Source organism: Podarcis cretensis (genome assembly GCF_951804945.1).
Source record: "Podarcis cretensis genome assembly, chromosome: 10".
Lineage (NCBI taxonomy): Eukaryota > Metazoa > Chordata > Lepidosauria > Squamata > Lacertidae > Podarcis > Podarcis cretensis.
The window spans coordinates 24,276,958-24,297,293 of record NC_137179.1 but is presented as its reverse complement, the minus strand read 5'-3'; the positions used below and the strand labels follow the sequence as shown (position 1 = coordinate 24,297,293).

The window sequence follows — 20,336 nt, the reverse complement described above, 5'->3', positions numbered from 1 at the left end:
GTGATCTTGGACCAGCCTTTCTCTCTCTCTTCTCAGCCTAACCTACCTCAAAGGGGTGTCATGAAGATTAATTAAGGGAGTGGTAGAAACATGCATGCTGCCTTGAACTCTGTGGAGGAAAAGCAGACTATAAATGCAATAAAAGGTAAAGGTAAAGGACCCCTGAAGTTAAGTCCAGTCGCAGACGGCTCTGGGGTTGCGGAGCTCATCTCGCTTTACAGGCTGAGGGAGCTGGCATTTGTCCGCAGACAGTTTTTCCGGGTCATGTGGCCAGCATGACCAAGCCGCTTCTGACGAAACCAGAGCAGTGCACAGAAATGCCGTTTACCTTCCCGTCAGAGCAGTACCTATTTATCTACTTGCACTTTTTGCAATAAAGGAAGTAATAAACTGGACCAGGAAACAAAGAGCAAGAGCTGGTGTGACTCATTTTTGCTGCTCTTCTCTACAGCTTGGCAGCAGCATTGCACATCAATAAAAGTTACTGGACACTTTTCAAGGGCGGGCAATATTCCTGTGTCAAAGTTACTAAAGCAGAGATTAGGCCAACATGGTGTCCTCTGAATGGCACCAGACTCTAGTTTCTATTATCCCTGCCCATTGGCCATGCTGGCTGAGACTGATGGGAGTTGGAGTCCAACAACACCTGCACATTGTTAATACATCCTATCCCCTGCACTAAATCATAAATGGCTGTGGCTAGGCCTGCCCTCTCCAAGGAAGAGTTGAATGGGCATACCAGCTGAAGCAAGTAAATGGGGAAATGAAGGGGGGGAAGCATTGGCGGTGGGGGAAATCCAGGAAGCCATATGAAATCATATCAATGAAATGAAATGAAATTCAGGACTGTATGGGGAACTGGAAGAAAGAAGAGAAAACATACATATGACCTATACTGCTGTAGCATCTACTTATATGTTGCCTCCTTCTAGCTTTTGGAGAACAACTGCACTCACCTTGGTTAGGTGCATTTCCATCTTCCTCAGGTTTATTTTGTTCTGTGTAGGAAGTAGAAGCAACATCGTTTTGAGAGAAAACACCCAGATCATCAACATTTGTGCTGGCGTACCCGCCTGCAATGCTGGCACAACATGTTTAGATGTTGCGCACGCACAGCAGCCACTACGCCCCGGAGAATTAATTGCCAGAGGCTGAAAGAGTTAGACCGTTAATATAAATGGAAATTAACTGGATCCTATTAGCATGTCAATGCTTGTTGGTTGAAACAATGAGTTAGGAAAGGGACCATATCTCAGTGGGAGGACACATGCATGCTTTGGATACAGAAAGTCTCAAATTCAGGTCATGGAAAAGGAAACTGAACAGGTGATGGATAGGCAGCCTCTGTCTGACAGCCAGTAGAGCTGCTGCCATTCAAAGTAGATAATACTTGGCTTTAGAGGTGTGGGTGGGCAAGGTTTACAGCAACAAACAAACAAAAATTCTGCCAGGAGTGGGTGGGACCCCAAGATGGCCCAATGAGAACTGAGCATGCTCAGTGACCACAGAATGCTAATTGATGCTGGAATGGGGAAGGGGGGTGGAATGCAGTATCTTGAAAAAGGGCATGGCTGGCTGAAACCCTGAGCAGAAGCCCTCAAGAGCGTAACATTATTATTATTTTTTGCAGGTCCCACTCATTTTACATATATGCAAACAATCTGGATGGCTCAGTAGAGCATAAGACTCTCAGGGTTGTGGGTTCGAGCTCCACGTTGGGCAAAAGATTCCTGTATTCCATGGGGTTGGACTAGATGACCCCTCATAGTCCTTTCGAACTCTACAAATCTGTGATCTATGAACCTGGAGTAGCAGTGCAATCTTATGTATATTTGTTCAGTGGGGCTCATTCGGAAAACATGCATAGGATTGCAACCTGAAAATAACTCCGAACTACCCTGCACCAACATTTCCCCTGTTTAGTGTATGTACACGGGAATGAATCCAGAATTATAATAATCGAGTCTTAGAAGAGCAGTAGCAAATTTTCTTTCTACCCCCTTCCCCCTCTGCATATTTGGTCACATACTTTATACTTTTAATGCAGCAAGCTTCTAGATGTGGCAGCCACAATCTGGGCTTAACACCATTTGTGTGCTCACATTTTTGCATGTGTGTGCATATGCATGTACACAGGAAGCTCAAAATATCCAGAAAGATATGCCAAGGGCAGGAGGATCAACAGGCTCTCTCTACACCTTCCCAAATACCAGGTGGGACATAGTCAGCATCTTTAGAAGAGCTGTGCAAGCTTCAGGGCTTCTGCTGAATCTGCCAGGTCAAAGGATATCCTCCCAAACATCAACTGATAAACATCAAGTGTGCTTGCTCCAGAACTATTGGTGGAGCAGGTTCCAGGATCAAAGTTCTTTGTTAAATCAAAACCACTGGAATGCAGTGACCACTTACACAATCTGCCACATTTGTAACTTAGTGTTACAAATGTTTCTTTCCAGGGAGAAAAGAGAAGGACTTCCAACTCCATTCTTTCACAGTTTTGTTATTTAATTCAAAAGATCTGTAAGGATTTCTAATGCAACAGATCACATGGTTTACTATGTGAAATGTGCTTTGAAATGTTATGCATGCATTGAAGGGATAAGCCAACAGCAGTTAGTATTAGTTGCACAAGGTGTTTTTTTTTAATATTAAAACAAAAATGTAGGGTTGGAGCAGAAATGCTCAAATATTTGAAATCTGGTGAATTTTCAATTATTAATAAGTATTTACCCCAAATCTATGTTTGCTTGTTGTTTGTACTAGATTCCATATTCATCAGCTACCACATGGGCTAAAATATGAAATAACGCACTTTCTTTAGGCCTTCTTTTTTAACATGAGGCCTTCTTCCTCTCCCTTTCCCTCCCCTCCATACATAACAAAGCGAAGAGGCAAAATATTTCTATTTTTCTTATTTCCATTCACTGGATCAATTCCTTGCTCCCAAATCTCCCTAAATACATCTATGTGCAATTTCTGTCAAAATAAAATCCTAGAAAAGAACTAGCATCTTCAGAATACCCACAATTTCCAGGGCTTGGGGTGGGGGGAGCAGGGGAGCCAAGGGAATTAAGCCTGCAATCCTATACCCAATTATCTCGGAATAAGTCCCAATGAACTAAATGGGACTTGCCGCTGAGTAGACATATATAGGATTCCTAGCATCCTCACTGTAAATTACCATTGTAAATGGCACCCTAAGACGAGTTTAAGCTCTCATTTACCTGGGAATAAGCCCCTTGATCTCAGTGGGACTTACTTCTGAGAAGAGACGCACTGTTAATCTTGTAGAAGTGCAGTTATTAATCCAATAAACAGTCACCTCTTTGTGTATTGTATGAAGCCTATACAATATATCTATATCAACAAAAACCACAAATTCTAGTGACTAACCTGGAGGTGGTGCAGTCTCTGCTTCTGTTTCATCTGAAAAGGATAGAAGAAGCACTTTTAGAAACATAAATGTATACGAATAGATACATATGTTCTAGTACAGTACTGAATACAGCTTGAAGAGCTAGACAAATTCTGAATTTCATGCTATACATGAAAGCCTTCCCATTATGGATTTGTAGATGTTTATTGTGGTCTTGTGTATAACCCACTAATTTATTAGGTTTTATTCAAATTGTTTTATTGTTGTACAGATGAAAGCAGCGAACTATCTCACTAAATAGTTGGTTCACATTGCTTTTATTTTCCTGTAACAAACACCAAATTGATTTGCCATTTCCTTGCATTATCATTATTTTACAAATAATATTTTTGCAAATAATATTTCATCAACATACGGTACATAAGAACATTTGTTAAGCTGGCGAGGAAATTAATGAATTCAAATAATCATGTCCAATTATTTCAGTGGTTCTACTTTGGGTGTGTGGGATGTTAGGGGAGGGATAATACCTCTGGTGGGGGACGTGCTCTTTCTGGGGTAGTTTGTCCACCTTTGATCCCCACCCTGCACTCAATTCTCACTTGTGTCTCCTAGAAGCTGTCAGCATGCGACAGCAGCCACACCCTGGGAAACAGCTTTGACTGATCGGCTAAACTTGGTGAGGGCAAGTTGATGGGTCTCAATCTCTCAGTGAGTTAGGTACTTCCCCTGCATGTGAAAACTGGCTCCAGCATATTGAGCGGACAAGACTAATAGTGGGTCCAATGGTCAAGATGGGAGTTTCTGCACATGTTCTAGAGGGAAATGAGGAGCAGAGGGGGCTCGTCAACCTGAGATGCTAGCCTATCTAGGAGAAGGAAAACTCTGATCCTAAGCCTTCACTGCCTTGCAACTATATTCATGTGAGAAAGGCTTCAGGAGGAAAAACCCATACCCACTGCCTTGCACGACATCTCCGGGAGGAGAAAAGGCTAAGGAGTAAGCCCTACAGAAATCTGGAGTGGAATCCCTAAGACAAGGCCATGTATGCCACCTTCCAGCAACACCTGCAGCCAAACTAGTGTCAAATGTATTGCTCTGCTTTCCTTTGGAACACATCAATGAGGTTGAGAGGGGGGTCTTGTCGTCTGGGCAGTTCAGGACCACCATACACATTGGCCAGCTTGCACATGTCTCTATGTGGTGAGGCTCCCTGACTGATACATGACTCTTACTTCCAAAATGCCCCTTTGCAGAATCTATTTTATTACAATTGCTGCAAAAGTGTACTGAACTTTCTGCTTATTCCAACTGCAATAATACGCTTCACATAGTTGGTGTTCTTCAGTTCTTTACTGTTTGCCTTGTCTTTATGTTGTTGTCTTGAAAATTCAATAAACACTTCTTTTTAAGAGCTACTATTTGCTCTACAGCTTTAGATCAAGCAGGTTTATAGGGCTGCTGAAGCTTCTGTGTGCCCTGTTCAGACAAACTCATGTTCCCCCAGGCAAAAAGCCTATTTGAAGTGGTGTTCCATATTTATCCAATTAGCTTGCAATGTTGAGTGGTTTGAGCAGAGCTGCACGTAAAGGTACCCTTAAACTTTACACACGGAAAATCAATCCACACCAGCTTCTACCATGTGACCAAAGATATTATAAAACCAGTGAACCCCTTGAGCAAATAATAGAAATAACATTTCAGTTTTGGCCACTCACAGTGCGACTCTACAGACTAAATATATTCTCAAGCATGCTAGTGATGTTGGTTCTCTGTTCCAGTAAGAATCCTGGTAAGCCTTCTCCTCTGGCGGCAGGCTTAAGTGTAAAATGCATTCTTGGTACATCTTGACTCTCCCTCTCCGTGTGTGTGTGTGTGTGGGTGGGTGTGGGTGTTTTATGAAGAAGAAACACTATGGGTTGGAGGGGAATTCAGTACAATGTGTGAAATAATTTAAGAACGCAGTAAAATCCTGTGGGATCAAACAAAAGGCCTATGTAGGCAACACCCTGAGTGATATTTAACCAAGTTTTACTCAAAGGAGACCCACTGAAATTAATGACCCTAACTTAGTCATATTCCTTAATATCAATGGGTCTACTTTGAAGAAAACTTTGTTTCCAACTGTGGCCAACTAGATGCATGGCATGAAGGCAGCAGACCTCCTCTGCTGTTGCCTCTGCTTTCTCCATAACAGTTACAGTATTCAGAGGTATATTGCCCTGAACATGGATGTTCTGTTTAGTTATCATGCAAACGTAGTCACTGATCAGCAAGTTTGTCCAATCCCCTTTTCAAGTTAGCTTGGCAGGGCCATAACATTTTGGGGCAGTGAATTCCATAAATTAAGTTTATGCTGTGCGGAAAAGTAAAGAATGTGCGTGTCTTCAGTCTACTGCCAGTTTCACTGGAGTAGTTTATCCTATCCACTTTTTTTTGCCACACTATGCATAACTTTATAATCCTGTCATATACTGTCATTTTATTGTAAGAAAGGAGCTCTACCCCTGGATAATTTAGGCTGCCCTTTTCTGCACCTTCTCCAGCACTCCGATAGCCTTTTCCAGGATGGAGTGGAGGGAGAACAGGTCGAATACTTCCCCGCCCCCCCCCCCAGAGCAGGAGTGATGACATCATTTTCTGAAATGCCGGGTTAACTGATGGACCCTCCTTGCTCTGGCAAGGTGATAATGAGGCTTTGAAAGTTATTTCAACAAATTAGCACAGAGGAATGTGAAAAATTATCAAGCTTACGCTGGACAATTCTTTCCTTTTCTTTGAAGGAGCTCCTACTTCATACTAACAAATTAAATGGTAACACTGCTTTGTAAGATAAAATTGCATTTCTAATACAAAGCTAAAAGTTGCATTTCAGTTGGCTGAAGTTCTTTCTCAGCATGTTTTAAGTTGAACCTATGCTATCAGAAGCAAGCACCTCTATGCTCAATGGAACCTACTCCCAAGAACCTAGGCACGGAATTGCCAATCCTAATAAATTAGGCATTATATGTGCTGCTGTGTGTATTGTATCTGGGGGTGTATAAGCCTGCATTTTTTGACTTTCACTAGGCAATGGCTATGGAATTCTCTTTAGGGATGGTGTGATCCTTTTAAAATGGTCATTTAACATCACCCATATTAAGTCAGTATTCAAGAAAAATGTAAACAATGCACTGTCACTAAAATGTGGCTATACCCCATTTTGTCCATTGCAAGAGTCCAAGTGGGTCAGTCATTAGAAATTAATTGCCCTAGTCGAGGAGAACAAGTAAAATGGCCATCCCTAGGGCAAATCATTCATTTTTAATCTTGGTTTCACAAAATACCTCAATTTAAATGACAAAATCTATAGACTTCACCATCAGTTGTAAATAGCACATGTGTGGTTTAAATGGCCAGATTTTCCAACAGTAAACTTGGTAGTAGTGATTGGGAAAGAATAAAGAGACCCCATTTTCCAATTATGATTTATATTTAATTATTTTATGCTGCTGTTCCAAGCTGGAATCAGGCTTGATGGGACTCAGAGCAAAATGCTATGTCGAGGGCCCTGGCACATGGATCAAAGCAGGGCTCCTGGACTTATTGGTTGCTACCTGCATTCTTTTATCAGTGAGACTCACCACAATAAAAGTGAAAATAAGAACATATTAGACCAAGCACTATCAAATCAAGCAAGCAGACAAGTGGCTAATGCCCATTGCTGCTACACCTGCTTGCTCACCTGAGTCAGTGAGGAAAGAAACAAGCAGAAAGAGAAGGAGGTCAAGGGTAAACAGGGTGCTGGGTCCCAACAGCTGCCCAAAGATACTAATGGTTCATGCCAGCACTGGTATGTGTGACAGCTTTTCCTCTATAAAAAGTTTGATTCCGCAGAACTCTTTTAACACCAAGGTTAATTTACCTGCTTTTCAGCCAAAGTTGCAGGGAAAATACAATATAACCCAACAATAAAAAATAGAAAACAAACAAACCTCTAACAATATTAAAAGCCTTAGAACCAAAAGGAAAAATAAAAGAGGCACAACCCACGCATCCAGTTCCAAAAAAAGCATCTTCAGCAATGGCAATCTAAAAATAAAGGCATTTATTTTTTAAAAAATTGAGGGAAGCTAGTCAGACACACCTCCTTCAGAACAGAGTTGCATATCCTTCAACACTTCTCAAACAAAAATAGGAATACTCTTTTAATAGTGGTAGCCACTAACTTGGAAAGCTTTTAAAAAGGACTGGACAAATTCATGAAAGATAAGGCTGTTAATAACTACTAACCCTGCTGACCATGTTCAAGCTTTACTGTCAGAGGAAGTATGCTTCTGAGTACCAGTCGTTGGGAGTCACAGATTGGGTGCAGGTCTGTCTATTGCTGTGTCTGGAGAAAGCCAGAGTGTGCCTGCAGTGTGGAGCAGCTATCAGTACAGTGGTACCTCGGGTTACATACACTTCAGGTTACATACGCTTCAGGTTACAGACTCTGCTAACCAAGAAAAACTACCTCGGGTTAAGAACTTTGCTTCAGGATGAGAACAGAAATCGTGCTCCAGCGGCGTGGCAGCAGCAGGAGGCCCCATTAGCTAAAGTGGTGCTTCAAGTTAAGAACAGTTTCAGGTTAAGAACAGACCTCTGGAACGAATTAAGTTCTTAACCCGACGTACCACAGTAGTTGCTACAGAAAAATACTAATGCTGCTTTGCCACAGCAGCAAAAACTGTTTAAAAGGTTTAAAGTGTAATCATTTGCTGTTAAAACTTTTATTACTGCTGAACAGTATTAGTCACTGCAGAAAGTGGCAGCAGCATTCCTGGGTTCTCCAGACCCTGGTCGCCCAATTCTTCACTCTGACAAAGGACGCCATTTGTGGGCATTACATGGAAGGGTTTGTGTATTTCAGTTCTCTCAGCTTCTCATTTTTCCAATCTTAAATTCGTTTATACACATTTGCGAATTTTCTTTTTAAAAAGTCCCTGTGAAAAGTCACCAGCATTTTATGTGAATATCTCCTGATAAACACATTTTTGTATGCAGTTTTGATTAATGCACCCATTTTTGAAAGTTATATCTCCTGATACAATGCATTTTTGTATGTTATTTTTACCAATATATTCATTTTTATCCACACTTTCCCTTAATATACACATTTTTGTAAACATTGTTTGGCTGGAAAACTGCACAGGACATTTCAGATTAGAGCCAGTTTTGAAGGGTGGTTGTTTTCGGCTCTCATCTTGTTTCAGAAATTTGATTAATTCAGCTGAATTTATCCCTCATCCCTGGCATGGATATGCATGCAGTGACACCTCTGAAACCTGAAGATCGACAACAGTAACATCTCATGCTAAGAAATGTTAACTATTCATCCAACAAAGGCAAAAACAAAACAGTGGTCATTTTACTAGGAAGAGACACCAGAAAATAGGGACTGCTCCTTGGTAAAAGGGGATGGTTGGAACATGAGGAAAAAGACATGCTGCCAGTATCCACCCCATTGCCAAATTTAAGAAGGCAGGAACAGATCTCCAATGAATTCCCTCTTTCAAGTTGCCCTTGATCCACCAACAACAAGACATCTTTGGCTGTCAGCTTCACTTCTGAGGAAGTCCAGTAAGAAAACACCTAACAGCCCACAGTCTCCAAGGCTAATAAATCTCTCAAGATGGACTTTTCTGCCAAGAATAAAAAGACAAGTGGACATCAAACTGTGGCGGCTGCTCTGTTCTTTCCTGATCCAGCATGCTCTATGGAGTTCCCAGATGCCATTCTCTGCCATCCAATTGCCTTATAAGGCTCCCTGGCTAGGTGTTGTGAGGAACTATACTATGGCTCAAATCTTTGAGCTGAATGCCTGACAAAGCATTCCATCGCCACGGGAGAGAAGTTTTCCTCATTGAATCATGATGAACCTCTTCAGCTGCCAAGGTTGGTGAAATGTCAATACAGATCAAGCCAGGAAAGGTTCTTCAGTGTAAAAATAGAAAATGACTAAAACAATTATAAATATATAAGAAGAATTGTAGGGGTCCTTGTGCGGCAGAAGGAAAGCCTGCCTCCTAGCACCTGCCAAAGGGCAATAAGGAAAAGAACAGTTTCTTTTTCAGATATGGGAGCCATGCACGCAAGGACATATAATGCAGCTTTCCTCCAGCTATTTCTCTCCTGTTTTGCCGTTTGTGTTAACTAGACTTTTGTAACCTTTGCAGTGGTAGCTCCCCCAGGCAATGTCTGAGAAAAGTATATTTGCAGTGTGCTCCTACGTATTTTTCCTTTGAAGGAAGTAGTGCTGGTAATAATGCAACCTACTACCAGGTATATGTTTGCAACCTAAATCTGTATCCCTCATGTTACGAAGCTTCAAAGACAACTGTGCTGAAGACAACCATCTCTGCAACAAGGCTGGAAATTTACCCATTGCTGCATTAAAACTAGCAGAAGTATCATCAAACTGAGACAGTGAAAGCACAGCTGTTACATAGATGTATACACAGAAATGCTTTCATGTGTTAGCGCTGCCAAGGAGCGGATTATGGATCCAGATTTACCCAAAGTGCCAGGTTACCCAAGGGGCCTTGTTCCCAGAATTCATTATGTGTTGATTTATATGTATGCAGTAAGCCACAACTCATCTGCTTGCATTTCTATTAGAAATATTAGCAAGCTGTTAATTATATATCCCTATCTGTTCAAAATATGAAATAGCTTTCCACTTCATTTCAATTGATTTTTGCGGTTGTCATGCCTTTACAATTAAATAGAATTACACCACTAAGCTAGGGAAAAATACTTTCAGGTTAGATGTGTGGATTTCAGGCTAGATGTTGGGTGAAGCTTGCTCACACTCTACCATCTTTGCAAAGATCCATTCAGTATACATTTTCATAAGCAGGGCTTTTTTTCCAGCTGGAACTCGGTTCTGGCACCTCTCAGGTGGAAGCAATTGCCATTATAAGAGAACAAAGGAAATGTTCATGGTGAGTTCCAGCACCTTTTTCTAGAAAATGACACTACTCATAACCCAATCCCACCTGTGTTTATTGAGATCTCCACTGCACTCAGTTATACTTCCAGGTCAACAGGCACAGAACTGCAGCCTAAATTTCCCATTTTAGGCTACAATCCTAACCCCTACAATCCTAAACCCCACTGAGTTCAACAGGACATATTTCTGACTAGGCGTGCACTATTAGTCATGTGAATTTGCCAAAAGAACAGGTTCATTTGAAAGGATCCAGTGCATGACTGATTGGACAAAACATAGTTCTCCCAACAACCAGGACTCATTAAGAAAAATCAGATTCATTCATTTGTCAATGCACAGAAACTGCAAAAGTCAACGTGAATGCAATTTTAGAGCCACTTGCCAGGGAGAAAGCCCCACTGAAGTTAATGATATGTTTGATATGTTTTCCAGTTTGCACTGAAGTTAATGACAACCTCTCACACATTGCAATCCTATACAGTTCTACTCGGAAGTGAGAGGTGAAAAGACCAATTTTAATAAATAAATAAATAAATAAATAGATAGATAGATAGATATTGTTGCATGCCACCTAAGTCTCTGAGTAGTGCAAGTTTTCCAGGGCTCCAGGGGGCTTACCCAGGGTCTCTTTTTGGGAATGAGGCACAGTGGAGACTGTGGTGTCTTTATCATATATAGTTTATTTACAACCTGAACCTACGATGGAGGGGTTCACAGCATAATCACCCCTAGAGGGATTTGTGGTTTTGCTACTTTGGATTCAAACTGAAAGCAAACATCATGCTCTGCCTCAGCCTTTTTCACCTTGTTACTACTTTTTGTAAAAGAGGTTGTCACAACAAGAAAACAGCCACAAATTTTATCAGGCATGTAGCCACACTGTAAAAAGAGCTGGCTTCCTGGGGAATATTCCAGGTGACTTCTAGAATTTTAAACCATCGTTAAATCATGTAAGACGTCTTTAGCATTTTCTTCATTTTGAGATTTAAGGGGAAATGGGCAGGTGTCATTCTACTCAACTGCTGAATCGCTAAAGCGCTACTCACTCATTCATTTCTCAAGCACTTAAACTTTATTGAGAAGGAGAGCAGGGCTAAGCCTGGTTGTGCTGTTGCCAAGACCTGCCATACCACAAGGCAAAGTGAGGTGACCACCTCATGTGGGGGGAGGGGGAGCCACCTCCAGCTCTTCCTCTTGAGTCCCTGGTCCCAGCAATCTAGTGGCAAGAACTGGTGCTTAAGCACACATATTAACTTAGGCTAGCCTACCTCACAGGTTGCAAAGATAAAAATGTGAGGATGGAAGGATAATGTGCGCAACCTTGAACTCCTGAGAAGAAACGCAAGATCATGTAAAGAAAAATAGATAATATATAGACAAATTAAAATGCACAAAGTCAGAAAAGCAGCCCCCTTGCTTGAACAACATCTCACAATCCTGTTATTTACAGCAAAATACCAAAGCAAAACAAAATTCACCAACCCTGATAAATTACAGTACACCAATACTCTTAAATATGTGCAGTTTCATAAGTTTGGTATCTGAACTACTAACTCTCATCCTAGCCTACCTCACAGGGCTATTGTGAAGCTAAAAGGTGAGAGGGGAGGACAAATGTATGCCATCTTGAGCTCCTGGGAAGAAAAGCAAAATACAAATATACAACAAGCGGCAAATACTCTGAACATGTGCCATTTCACAAAAAACATTTTGCCAACCCTGATGAACCAAAAAATTATCCTTGTGTTAAAGTACAGTCTGTAGGAATTTTAATGCTACAGTATTTAAGGTGTTTGAAATTTGCAGATTCATTTTACTGTATATTTTTTATGTATTTATATTAATGAATACAGTAGTAATAAGGTAAAAGTGACAAGCAGACCAGTAATGGCTGTGAGGGGAACATGGAAAACTAGGGAAGAGGCAACACACTTGGCAAAATAATGAAATAATGTGGACAAAGAGGAAAGTACTTCAGCTAACAAACATACCCCAGTAGACAGGTGGTCTTTTCTCCTAAGTCCTGCTTCAGGCTACCAGCAACAATGAGCTTTGCTTGGTTTTTTTAGCTGCTCAGGGAGGCCCCCGCTCTCCCATGTCCCAGGTGAGGGTGGTCAGCATTCCTTCCTCCAGTGCTTTGCAACATTGATTAAATGATTATCCTTAGCAACAGGAGTTTCTCTATATTTGCCTGAGAACATTGCCTCCATGTTTTGTTCCCTAACTTTTTTTTATAGATGTCCAGTTGGTTTACTTCTTTTTAAAAAACAAAAATCAGGAAGCCTGGCACCCTCTTGGCTTGGGGCCTGGTACATGTGTACCCTGCATGTAGTTCTATGATATTATTGTTTCTATGTACTGTTGCTATATAATTCATGTCACAGTACTATTGGCCAGCAGTTGACACAAAAGTGAAAAACTCACTGCTTGCTTTTACCTTCACTGCTTGAGTTTTTGGCCCAGGATATTCTGAAAGTTGCAGAAAACTGTTTTGTTATTGCAAACTTTTTCTTATTAGAAAGAGTCAGGACTCAGTATAATGGTAACCTAGGTATACTTTTAAAAAAGTAAAAATAGAAGACTATAGCCAGCAGGAAGATTTATTGGAGGCTTGCTTTGGAATGGCAGGTGTGTGGAAGTCCCAAACTAGGGAGACTGTCAGGAAGTTGGTGGACCTATCTTACAAATATCAAGGTTACTGACTTTGATCTAATGATCTTTCCTTGCTTTATCAAACAGTCCTTCAGATTCCCTAGGCCATTTAGAGCACATCATATCAGTGCTCTAAATTGTGCCCTGACTGCAAGAACAACCTGGAAGCCATGAAAACATCTTAATATAAATGAGATATGTTAATCACGTTGGACCCTGGTTAATAATAACATGATTGCTGGGCTCTGAACCTGTTGAGGTTCCTGTATGCTTTTCACAGGCAGCTCCGTATGTAACACAGGGCAGTGTTGATGTTAAGACATAAAAACTGTGGCAGGATTATGGTTATCCAGGAAATGGATAACTGGTATACCAACTTGCCAAAAGTGCTCTGTGGTACTGATTCTAAGTAAGTGTTCATAAGCAAAGCTAGATCTAACAGCAACCCCTATCCGTGAATGCATTCCTTAAGAGGTACATAGTAGGTTAATGGAAAGAAGCCTTATACAGGCAACCTCCCATTTATGTGGCGGTTACGTTCTGAGGCACCACACGTTTCAGTGAAATCCTGTATATTTGAAACACCATTGGAAAAGCCTGCAAACACCCTGTCTGCCCCCGCCCCGCTTTGTGATGTTCTTTGGTCACTTTTTGGGTCACATATTGAACGTGCGCAAATGGGGAGTTGCCTGTTCTCAGTCAGACCATTGGTCCATCTAGGTCATTTTTGTCTATGCTGACTAGCAGCAGCTCTCAACCATTTCAGGCAGGGTTCTCTCTCAGCCCTGGAGAAGATGAGAATTGAACCGGGGACCTACAGCACACAAAGCAGATACCCCACCACTGAAGAAGAGAGATGTGGTGCAGAATATTTTTTTAAACACACCCACAAGACCTTGTTTAAGCATTATATTTAAGCATTATGAAGGTGAAGGGAATTAACTGACTAGTTATCTGCCCAACAGCTGCATCCAAAGGAAGCATAAAAGCAGCTTTTGTGAGCTGTCCTGTTCATAAAGAGCACCCTCTAGTGTTCTGAAAATGAAGCTATCTGTCACATGTTCGTTTTCTTTTCTTTTCTTTTTGTTTCAGATGGGATTTTAATGGGCTTCGTAAAGCCAAAAACTCAGTACAGGAACTTCCTTATCCACTTCAAATACAATGCCAATTGAATTATGCACGTTTCTTCCAGTAAAAAAAGGACAATATAAACAAATATTTTCAAGAACCTCTCAAAGCATTCAGTTTTGATTTCTGGATTTACTTTTTACAGTAAAATAGCTTTTTACTAAACCAGCGTGAATCATTTAATTCTTTTACTAATACCAATTTTACTAATACCAATTCTTTTACTAATACCAGCATTTGTTGCTGCCCTCCCTTACTATGCTAAGAGTTGAACTCAAGCGCATTGCACTATGGTGTATCCTCCATACTGCTTTTTGTGAAAGGCAATCTCTGCCTAAAACAGAGGCAGCCCAAGACGTTTTGGTGCCTAAGGCAAAAGACAAGATGGAGCTTCTCCCTCCACCCCTGCTGTCCATGCACAGAAGCTCACCAGACAGGCAGCTGAATCTTATTCTAACACTGGTGGTGGCACAAGGTCCTCAAACACAGCAGGCTAACTTAAGGGGCACAAAGCAGGCTGTCTGGCACACAAGTCTGTCCTCCGACATGTCACTGCCACTCTCTAAACACACCTGCACCTGCTGCTTGAGGAAGCTACTTCCCCCTGCGTGGTGGAAGGGCCAGCCTTGCCTAAAAGTAGGAATAATTTCACTCCAAAAAGACATTGCTTTCTTTCTCAGGCTTCATGTCTGGGTGCATCTGCTGTCCATTCAAACGTTAATATCTGGTTTTCCTTCTAAAAGGAAGAGAAAATGACTATCAACTTAAAAAAAGAAAAGTAGCAGCAGCTTGCTTAGAATTGTCAACAAAGTTACTCAAGAGGAACACAGGAAGCTGCTTTATATTGTGTCAAACTATTGTCTATCTAGCTGAGTATTGTCTAAACCAGTGTTTCCCAAACTTGGGTCTCCAGCTGTTTTGGGACTACAATATCCATCATTCCTGATCACTTGTCCTGCTAGCTAGGGTTGATGGGAGTTGTAGTCCAGAAAAGATGGAGACCCAAGTTTGGGAAACATTGGTCTACACTCACTGACAGCAGCTCTCTAGGGTTTCAGATGGGGCTTTCCCAGCCCTACCTAGAGATGTCAGGGATTGAATGCATGCAAGACAGTTGCTCTACCACTGAGCTACAACCCTTCCCTGGGGGGAAATGGATAAAGGATTATGACTTCACACCACAGACTAAACAGCCATACTCTACATACCCAGCTGAGCCTTCCAGTTGTGTTTGTCAAGTGGCAGGCATATACACACACCCCCACACAGGAAAATACTGTTGAAACCAAATGATGACAATGATATGAAAGAAAAATAGGAAGTGTTCCATTTAGCAAACCCTTAGAAGTGTGTGACATAGCTCTGGATAGTGGAATAAATGACAATGTCTTGCTTGCTCACTAAATTTGTAAAAATAGGCAAGACGTTAACTTAAGGTGGCTATTGTTCACTGGGATTCATTTCCAAGCAGAAAAAGGAGAACACATGAGAAGCAAAAAAGCAAAGAGTGGGAGGTTGAAGGTCAGCATTAACCTGATATCACGGGAGGAAGTGCGGGAGGTGGTGAAAATGAAAATAATATTTGAATGTGGCAGAGAGTGCCTGTGTGTTGTGGCAGAATGCAGGCCCTCTGTCTGCAATTAGATCTACTATGGAGGCAAATTGCCAAAAAGAATTTAACACAGATTCTTTTCAAAACAACAACACAACACTGTTCAGTGGGGGGTTAAAGATATGAACAGTAGTATCGTTATCTGGAGAGCTGAAAGCAATACTATCTGGGAAACTCTATAGTACTTTTAATCTTTTCTTTAGGGCTATTTCTTCTTTTTTCATGTTAAAACTAGACAGCCAACACCAAAGATCTATGATCTGCATAGACAAGGTTGTGTGGTAAGAGGCCCACTTTGACAAAAGATAAGCTAGACTGGAAACACTCATAAATCTCATTCAATGGAACACAAAAAGAGGCCCTATTCCAGGTCAAACTGTTTTTGTCTAGCCTATTATTATGTACTCTAATCGGCAGCAGAGAAGTGTCTTCTTCTATGACCTGCTTCCTGCTCCTTTTTTTTTTTTTTAAGCTAGCGCCACCAGGGTTCAAATCTGAAATCAACTGCATCCAAAGCTATGTAGGAGAAATTTCTGGGGCACTGTGCCACTTCCTTCTTTTGTAGGAAATGTATACTTTTTGTGCATTTAGCAATTTCCATTTGGTGCTGGGGTTCTTGTGCCAGTGGGTGCTTGTATATGTGTGTGTGAGAGAGAAATAAAATAGATGGATGATGCATAAAGGTGAGAGAGAACAAAGGGAAGAGAAAGAGAAGGGGTATCCCTTCCCTTTTGCTTGGCCCTGCCTGCTGACCTCACTGTGTAGCCTGACCATTCCTCCTCCCAGGAATATAACATTCACCCTGGAAAAAGTTAATGCCTGTGCTCTAATGCAACATTAAGTAGCCATCTTGGGACCCTAACAATCTCAAATGACATGATCTCTTTTTTAACTGGGAAGGGCTTTTATGACACTTTTTAAGGCTATAATTAAAAAGCCTAATAATAATCCCTCAACAATGGCAAACGAACGCTCAGAAAATAAAAGAGATATTTTGGGTGGGGTGTCCAAGAGCCAGAAACAGAAACATTTTGATCCGATTATATATTTATCTGAGCTAGATGTACCCAATGGTGAGGCTCTCATAAAGCAGAAAGGCTTATGTTCTGATGATATTTTAATAGGGAAGCATTAAAACATCATAGGAACATAAGCCTTCCTGCCTTACTGAGGTAGCATTCTCTTCTGCAATCAACTTTACACACAGCTTTAATCAACTCTGCAAGTTAAACAACCCACAAGTCAGCCAAAATATATCTTTGCCTACGTGCTGCAAAATAGATTTTTATAAAATAACATTTTACCAAGTCAGGTTCAAGGTGCTGGATATTAAAAAGAACACCTACTCCCACATAGACTTGTCCAGGTGTTGAAATCTTTGTGGTGGCTGTCCTGGCCATGTCTCAGCTGGACAAAGCTTTCTATATGGCAATGAGGTTGAAGGCCTTCTTGGTGGAGATATGCAAACCTCTCCTTTGAGATTTGGTTGGACCCAACTGCTATGAATGTTTTGTACCAGCTCAAAACTCAAGTTTATGAGATATTAGTGTTGAGGTCATTTGTTATTGTCGCTTTGTGTTTGGTGATTAATTGTTGCTTGTTTTTTCCTGCCTCTTTTTTTAAAAAATAAAACATTGGTTTTAAATATGGCATATTGGAGTGGGAACATGCCTGTTTAGCTCAAGGGCCATCTTTCAGTGGAAAAACCTTTTCCATGAAAAATGACCGCCATACCAGTAATGGTGGGAAGGGGACTGATACAAAAGTAAGCAGAGCAATGGGTGTGAATCTTCTCTTTGTAGAGTAGGTTACATTTCAACCATGCAAATGCCAGAGGTTTCTATGCACACACAAGCACACATCTCTCCATCATCCTTCCAGGCAAGCAAGAGACATTATCACAGTTCAAGGACACAAACAAAAGCACTCAATGTTTATGTGTACATGACCTGGGGAGAATTACAGGGGCCAAACAGAGAGGCCTGGAGGGCAACATTTAGCCCCCTGACCTTAGATCCCCTATCCCTGTCTTCTATGCTTCAGTTTTAATCACAACTTGCTCTGAGATTGGTTTGCAATGAAGAGTAATGTTTTAAACTAATAAATAAAAGTCAGTACTATCTCTAGTGTCATACCATCTCTAACAGAATTGATGTTAAGATATATGTCAGCTGTCTGTACAGCAAATAGGATACTTTACAAGGCAGGCTGGCGGTAGTTTGGGTGCAGATTTAGGTTCTCTCACATTCATGTGCACATTTGGTACAGCTATTTTGGGTAGGATACTTCATACGTTATTGTCCTCCAGTGCTAAGCAGCAGTGCCAGGATGCAAACTGATCCTTGCAGCCTTGTCAACACTAGTTGCCTAGGGCTCAGTCCTATAAGGTGCAGGATCCCACTTGAGGTGCTAAAACCCTTATATCCTACAGAAAGCTCCTTAACCTCTTCTCTCTCTCCCGAGAACAGAAAACTTAATAACTAAATAGCCCAGCAGCCACATCGCTTGGAACAAATTCTCCATCAAATCACATACACACAAATGAAGAATATTCAACGGAGCAGCAAAGAAGCAACTTGCTAATTCCTCACAAACTCTGCAATGTTTCCATGACACCGTCAAGTTGCAAAGGCCTAAATGGTCATCCTGAACAACTTTCTTCCCAATATCGATACTACTATGTCTCCCCAAACTCTGCCAATTAGGACATCCTGTCTTGAAGTTAAGTAGCGATTTAATGAGAACAAAAAACTATCTGTTAAAACTAAACCTGAAAGCTGATGAACATTTCTCATGAGCTGCAGATTGCTTGTCATACATTAGAGTGAAGTTCTGTCCCTTAAGGAGGTTTAACCTCAAAGTTTCAGAATTTTGGAAGTACAGTACCAAGTTTTCTTAAGTCATTGTAGCTGGATTGCCCTAAAATGTCACCAAAGTTTGAACATAGGCTTCAATTCAGAAATTTAAAGTCAGTTAGCAGATTTGGGATGCTCCTATTGCACAAGTAAGTATTGGTCTTAAAAATTATTTTAAAATCCCTTTAATATATATTTCTTTTGTACTGCTTCTGACTGCATCAAAAATACATCCTAATTTTGAAACTCCTAATCCACACAACTAAGGAACACTAATAAGCTCTAAACCTTGTAAATTAATGTGAAGGGTATGGTACTATCAGCTGTAAATGCTTTACTTGGTGCAGAAGATTGGAATTCTGTATGAATCAGGGGTGCAGAACCTGAACATTGGCTATACTTGCTGGACTCAGCAACATCTGAAGGACCACAGGTTGCCCAGCCCTAGTCTAAACAATCTTAGAAAACCTCAAGAAAACACTTAGCCAGAACTGAGTATAAAACTAAAACAAAAGGAAGGGAAGAAAATGATGCATTTTTTATTTTTTATTTATTCATTGCATTTCTATCCCACCCCTCCCTCTAAGGAGCTCAAAGTAGCTACATGGTTCATCTCCTCATTTAAACCCCACAACAACCCCATAGGGTAGGTTAGGCTGAGAGTGAGTGACTGGTCCAAGGTCACCAAGTGAGCTTAATAGCCAACTGGGGATAGCAATATGCTGATGACACACAGGTCTACCTCTCCTTACATCTGCAGGTGTGGCAGTGGATGTGCTGGACCGTTGTCTTGCTTCGGTAATGGACTGGCTGAGAGCCAATCCATCTGAAGCTCAATCCAGATAAGACCGAGGCACTGTTTGTGGGTGGTTCCCCAGACTAGATGGATTGGAGGACGCCTGCCCTTGATGGGGTTACACACTCTCTGAAGGAGCAGGTACACAGCTTGGGGGTACTCGTGGATCCATTGCTGTCCCTTGAAGCTCAGGTGGCCCTGGTGACATGCGAGTGCCTTCCATCAGCTTCGACTGGTAGCTCAAGTGTGCCCCTGTGTGGACAGGGATAGCCTAACCTCTGTTGTCTATGCTCTGGTAACCTCTAGGTAAGATTACTGCAATGTGTTGGGACTGCCTTTGAAGACAGTTCAGAAACTTCAGCTGGTGCAGAATTCAGGGGCCAGGTTGTTACTGGGACAAGACCACTTGAACATATAGCACCAGTCCTGGCCCAACTGTGCTGGCTGTCAGTTAGTTTCTGGGCTCAATTCAGAGTGCTGGTTTTGACATAGGCATAGGCAAACTCCGGCCCTCCAGATGTTTGGGACTACAATTTCCATCATCCCTAGCTAACAGGACCAGTGGTCAGGGATGATGGAAATTTTGCTCCCAAACATCTGGAGGGCCAGAGTGTGCCCATGCCTGTATAAAGCCTTTAAAAGCTCAGAACCACAGTATCTCAAAGACCACCTCTCCCCATATGCAACGACCAGGACCCTGTGATCATCATCTAAGGCTCTTCTTCGTGTGCCTCCTCCATGAGATGTCCGGAGGGCAGCAACACGAGAACAGGCCTTTTCTGTGGTGACTTCCCACTTGTGGAATGCTCTCCCCATGAACGCCCACCTGGCACCTTCGTTAAATATCTTTAGGCACAACACAAAAACATTCCTCTTCTCCCAGAACTTGGACTAATTACGGTAAACAATCTATGGCCTTTTAAACTGTATGAGGAGGGTTATTG

At 41.5% G+C, this 20,336-nt stretch overlaps 1 protein-coding gene across 10 annotated transcripts in view; it reads right to left on the bottom strand.

Moving 5' to 3' along the window:
* The window catches only part of MYBPC1 (myosin binding protein C1), a 99,868-nt gene that overhangs the window by 77,213 nt on the left and 2,319 nt on the right, over positions 1-20,336 (bottom strand). For 7 of the 10 annotated variants that reach the window (XM_079992225.1, XM_079992230.1, XM_079992222.1 and 4 more), the window contains exons 2-3: positions 3,394-3,426; positions 957-998 (exon numbers count right to left, since the gene is read on the bottom strand). In XM_079992225.1, coding sequence (XP_079848351.1) covers positions 957-998; positions 3,394-3,426 — 75 coding nt within the window. The remainder of the gene's footprint in view (positions 1-956; positions 999-3,393; positions 3,427-20,336) is intronic. The other 3 variants (XM_079992227.1, XM_079992228.1, XM_079992224.1) reach the window with 1 other exon arrangement.